General features: G+C 41.7%; 1 protein-coding gene across 3 annotated transcripts in view; it reads left to right on the top strand.

The window, feature by feature from the left end:
* Nucleotides 3,670-6,000, top strand: part of GTPBP10 (GTP binding protein 10) — a 28,153-nt gene continuing 25,822 nt past the window's right edge. Inside the window, exon 1 of one of the 3 annotated variants that reach the window (XM_013963379.2) lies at nt 3,670-3,797. In XM_013963379.2, coding sequence (XP_013818833.2) covers nt 3,696-3,797 — 102 coding nt within the window. In that variant the 5' untranslated portion in view covers nt 3,670-3,695. Of the gene's footprint in view, nt 3,875-4,818; nt 4,897-6,000 lie in introns of those variants that run through there. The other 2 variants (XM_005679309.2, XM_018047058.1) reach the window with 2 other exon arrangements.

Raw genomic sequence — 6,000 nt, 5'->3', positions numbered from 1 at the left:
TCCAATACAGCTTTGGCCACCTGCTACAAGAGCCGACTCACTGGAAAAGACCCTGATGCTGGGAAAAATTGAAAGTAAAAGAAGGGGACAACAGAGGATGAGATGGTTGGATAGTATCACTGTCTCATGATTTTGAGCACACTCTGGGAGATAGTGAAGGACAGGGAAGCCTGGTGTGCTACAGTCCACAGGGTCACAAAGAGGCTGACATGACGTAGTGACTGAATAACAACAGAAACAAACCCAATTTAATCATTACATCTTGCTAACCTATACTATTCATACCAAAAATTATAAATGAAAGTATCAGAAAGTTAATATCACAGAAAATGCTGGGGTAAATTACCTCTTGAGTGACTATATTAACAGAGAGAAGTGACAAAGATTATAAAATAGCATTATAAAATACTAGACTGCTTGATTAATTTGCTCATTTTATGCTTAAAGTAATACACCACACTTGCATGTGTGCTCAGTCGTGCCTGACTCTTTTCAATCTCATGGACTGTAGCCTGCCAGACTCCTCTGTCCATGGGATTTCCCAGGCAAAAATACTGGCGTAGACTGCCATTTCCAGGGATCAAAGCTGTATCTTGTGTCTCCTGGATTGGCAAGAGGATTCTTTACCACCAGTGCCACTTAAGTGTTTACAAAATACAACGTGGTGTTCAGGATTGGATCCTAAAACAGAAAAAGGTTATCAATGAAAAGCTAGTGGTATCAAATAAAGTGTATAGTTTGGTAATACTATAATAGTATTGTACCAAAATTTTAAAACATCTTAATGAAAGTGAAAGAGGAGAGTGAAAAAGTTGGCTTAAAGCTCAACATTCAGAAAACGAAGATCATGGCATCCGGTCCCATCACTTCATGGCAAATAGATGGGGAAACAGTGGAAACAGTGTCAGACTTTTTTTGGGGGGGGGGGCGGGCTCCAAAATCACTGCAGATGGTGACTGCAGCCATGAAATTAAAAGACGCTAACTCCTTGGAAGGAAAGTTATGACCAACCTAGACAGTATATTCAAAACCAGAGACATTACTTTGCCCACAAAGGTCCGTCTAGTCAAGGTTATGGTTTTTCCAGTGGTCATGTATGGATGTGAGAGTTGGACTGTGAAGAAAGCTGAGCGCCAAAGAATTGATGCTTTTGAAGTGTGGTGTTGGAGAAGACTCTTGAGAGTCCCTTGGACTGCAAGGAGATCCAACCAGCCCATTCTGAAGGAGATCAGTCCTGGCATTTCTTTGGAAGGAATGATGCTGAAGCTGAAACTCCAGTACTTTGGCCACCTCCTGCGAAGAGTTGACTCATTGGAAAAGACTCTGATGTTCGGAAGGATTGGGGGTAGGAGGAGAAGGGGACGGCAGAGGATGAGATGGCTGGATGGCATCACTGACTCGATGGACGTGGGTCTGGGTGAACTCCGGGAGATGGTGATGGACAGGGGAGCCTGGCATGCTGCAGTTCATGGGGTCACAAAGATTTGGACATGACTAAGCGACTGAACTGAACTGAACTGAAAATTAGTTTCCTAGTTTTGACAAATGGTTATACAAGATGTTAACTTTAAATCAAGCTGAGTAAACAGTACACAGGAACTCTTTGGGCTATCTTTGTAACTTTCTTGTAAATTTAAGTTATTCTAAAACAAAATACTTATTAACTTATTAGAAGTCTAGTTTATAACATCAAAAAAAAGTCAAATTGTACCTTATGCCAATTGGTCATTTGAGAAGATCATGCTTATTACACAAAATTCTCTAGCAGTCAAATTTAAAGGAAATCAGTCCTGAACATTCATTGGAAGGACTGATGCTGAAAGCTGAAACTCCAATACTCTGGCCATCTGATGGGAAGAACCGACTCATTGGAAAAGACCCTGATGCTGGAAAAGATTGAAGGCGTGAAGGGAAGAGGACGACAGAGGATGAGATGGTTGGATGGCATCACTGACCCAATGGACAGGAGTTTGAGTAGGCTCTGGGAGATGGTGATAAGAGAGGGAAGCCTGGTGTGCTGCAGCCCATGGAGTTGCAAAGAGTCAGACGTGACTGAGCAACTGAACTGAAACTTTTATCTCTTGAGCAACCATGGGGAAGGCATTGTATCCACTCAATGGCAGAAGTGAGAATACTTCCAGCTAGTAATGACTTCTGCATCAGGTCTGGATAACACCCTGGGTTCATTTCAGCAGCACATTTCAAGGGAGCAATTTACATTTCATGTTTCTTCCACTATCTAGTAACCAGAGCTGTAATAAGTATTTCAGGCTCTGGTGGTGTTTTGTTCAAGAAAAATATTATGTTTTCTCGTTTGATTATAGTACCTAATGTTCCCCAGTATTTCCAGATGTTTTTATATCAATTTCTCATTTATTTTTATTTGCTGTTATCATGTTCCCATGTAAATATTATGACAAAGAAAACAATCTGGGCTTGTGTTCACTAGGAAATAAACCTTAGAAAATAAACAGATTGGGCTCAACATAATTCTGACATTATAAGACCTAGTAAGGATAATAATCAAAAAGGACACAAACGTTACTGAGTAATCATCCAAGTAGTAACAACCTAGTTTCCTTTATTTTTTGGCCGTGCTGCTGGGCTTGTGGGATCTTATTTCCCCCTACCGGGATTGAATCCGGGTCTTCTGTAGTCAAAGCGTGCCCTTCGTCACCAGTGGACCCAGGGAATTCTCAGCCTAACATCCTGATTAATTAAATGACAATTATAGTTTTATTGATGGGGGAGTAGAGAGCGGTTCAGTAGTAGGAAAAGAATCAACACAGAGAGGGATAGTTTCTACATCGTGTCGTAAATTAGGGGTAGAAATGGGAGGATTGTCTTAAATTCAGAAAAATGATAAGGATGGGAGAATAATCCAGAGCCGCCCAGCAGGACTGTGTATGTCAGTTCTCCGCGTGAGGGCAGAAGAGGGGGTGGCTGGGCGGACTGCGACCCCGCCGCTATGCGGGTCCTGCCCTGCCTGAGGCGCGCTTCAGACGAGTTGGATAATGACCCATAATATCTATTGGACCCCTAGAAGCTTGGAGGAGGAAATGGCAACCCACTCTAGTATTCTTGCCTGGAGAATTCCATAGACAGAGGAGACTGGCGGGCTCCAGTCCATGGAGTCGAAAAGAGTCTGACAAGACTGAAGCACAGAACATACCTAGAAGCTACTAACAGTTGCAAGATTCCTTCCCCACAGAACGCAATGAAATTCTTATAGAACTCAGATCCTGACCGTCGGGTCCCAAATTGTAAAATAGCTCCTGGAAGCTTTTGCTAGACATTACTCAGCTGGTCAGTGAATTAAAGGTTTTTTTTGTTTGTTTTCCCCAGTTGAGTTTGAGTTTTTCACGCGTTAGTTTTTACCGTCCGTGGGAGTTTTTTTTTCCCCCACTCTGCTTCGCCAAGAGTGAAGAGACTGAGGTAACTTGCGGTTTCCAAAGCATAAGAACTCCTCCAAGGCAGCCCAGGTTCTAGTGCCATCCTATTCAAAATATTCCTGAGACAACCACTTCGCACCCGACTGTCCCCTGTCACACTGCCTCTCGACCTTTCCTCAGCGTTTTATTCAGCCTGCCGCCAAGCGCCACCTTCCACCTCCGCACGGGGTAAGGGGGTGGGGACGGGGCACTGCATTGCGCATGCGCGTGTTTCCGAGCGCGCCCCCGCGCGCGCATTAAGGTATGAATGGCTGTCAGGCACGAGGGGACTGCGGGGGGAAAGCGTGCGAACACAAAATAGCTGCGTTGGTCGGCGGTGACGTAAAAAGGCAGCGCCGTACTTATGTGAGTACAGCTTCCGCGGGAGGGAATACTCGCCCTTCGCAGGCATGGTGCGCTGCAGTTGCGTGTTGTTCAGAAAGGTCCGTGACTAGTACCCCCTCAGCCTGATGTGCGAGGCCAGGTGCTTCTAACCCCACCTGAGGGTGCAGGTTTTTCGCTTTCCTCCTTCCCCACGTGTTTCTTCCTGGGGGCCTCTTTCTTGCTTTTTTTCTTAGTCCTTTTCGCCTCTGGAGAACTCGGGTTTGGCCTGTAATAAGAAAGGCGTGATCACCGATCTTTGTTAGGAAGGTTGTTTGGAACAGGGTTTGAGATTTTTCAGGGGATAGTGTGCACGTGAGATGGAGGGCTGGGATACTTGCTTGTCATTTAGGCACGCGATATGGTATAGGTGGAGTGTAGGTTTGACGTTTGACTCAAATACATATTTTCCTTCTTATAAGTAGTAATATCCATAATTTATTTTTACATATTTTTTCTTTGAATGCATTGTTATTAATAACTTTCTAAAGACGATTTTTATCGGTAAACGAAAATAGGTAACTGACTTGCCGTCTTGCGAGAAGTGCAGTGTGGGTTTCAGAATCGTTTTTGTAAACAATTCGCAGTTGCTTTCAGATTTAAAAACCACTATAAGATCCTTACTAGCAATGTTTTTTGAAACCTACTGGCAACATAGTTTGATCATTATTACTAAGGACGAGATTGGGATATTCCTTTTAAGTTTGGGTTCTAAATCTTTGATAAATCTAGAGCAGTAAAAAATGTCACATATTGTAAGGAACTTTAAAAACAAGAGTTTTATTTTTGTCGGAGGAAAGGTGTGGTCAGTGAAGTTTTACTTTTTTCAGCTATTTTCCAGAAAATTGGTCAGAAGGAGACTTATGAAGCATAGTAATTGGGCATATAAGGTAACTAACTAATCCTTAAGCAAAAAAAAAAAAAAAAAAAAAAAGGACGACTACATTTTTTGCTGGTTATATTATTAAAGGCTACTTGTGTAACTACTGCCATAGCAGTCACTGCCAGTCCATGTTTTGCAAGGGAAATCTGCCTCTTCATTTACCTGTGATGCATTTCTGATCTAGTCCTGCTGAACCAAAGAGTAAGTTCTTAAGCTCTCAGAGAACAATGTTCTGGCTCGCTCTTAAGTTGTTTTTATATATTCCTTCCATCCTTACTATGTAACTTTCACTGCGATCTCAAGTCTAGACTGAGATTTACCAGTATCACCAAAGGAGCTTTTGATAAATGTGCTGGTTTACCCTAGTCTCATCCCCTTCTCCAAAGTATATCAGAATGGTCATATGTATTTTTGAAAAAAGTCCCCAGATGTTTTTGATACTTAAAACTATATACTAAATGACTAAAAGATGGGACGATTATGAATTTAAGAAATTACTCTGTAAGGAAATTTAATAGTCCAGGTGGCTACGACACAGGATCTGACCAATAGGAAGTTCTTGATTTAGTGAGGGAAACAGAAGTAAACCCTAGATGCAGTGGAGGATTTATAGAGGCCTAATGGCAACCTACTCCAGTATTCTTGCCTAGTGAATCCCATGGAGAGAGGAACCTGGTGGGCTGTATGACTGCACAGTGTGTATATATATATGTATGTATATAATAATAGATATATAATTAAAATTAGTGCCCAGCTAAGCCAGTGGTAAATATTAAGTTGAGAAATTAAGAAATACATAAGAAAATAGGACATTTGGATGGGTTTATGATAGAAAAGAAAAAATGACATTATAAATAGATGAAACAGCATGAGCAGAATGTCATGGAGAAGTGACAGTACATTTTGTAGTATAGAGTAAAGAGGAGGCTATAGGAGGGGTTGAGTGAATGGAAATGAAACCGGAAGGGTAGGTTAAGAGCTTTGACTGTAGCACGGAGAACTTTAGACTTCATTTTGTAAACAGAAAACCATAAGTGATTTTTGAGTAAGGGAGAAATGTGTTTAGAGATCAGATCAATTTTCAGAAAAGTAGCTCTGGCTGTGAGACAGAATATGTGTTGAGGAAGGAATGACTGGATGCTGAAAGACCAGTCATTAGGAGCTAATGTGAATCGTCAAGATACTAGAGCATGTAGTTGTTCCATAAAGGAAAAATAGTAGAGCTTCAGGGAGACAGGTGTAAAGATTCCCATATGTAGCCTCAATGAGTAGAGAAGCTTTAGTTTTATTATTTGAGAAAACATT

The sequence above is a fragment of the Capra hircus genome, chromosome 4, assembly GCF_001704415.2.
Source record: "Capra hircus breed San Clemente chromosome 4, ASM170441v1, whole genome shotgun sequence".
Classification (NCBI taxonomy): domain Eukaryota; kingdom Metazoa; phylum Chordata; class Mammalia; order Artiodactyla; family Bovidae; genus Capra; species Capra hircus.
Note: the sequence above shows the minus strand (reverse complement) of the source record. Positions and strands in the feature narration are given on the sequence as shown.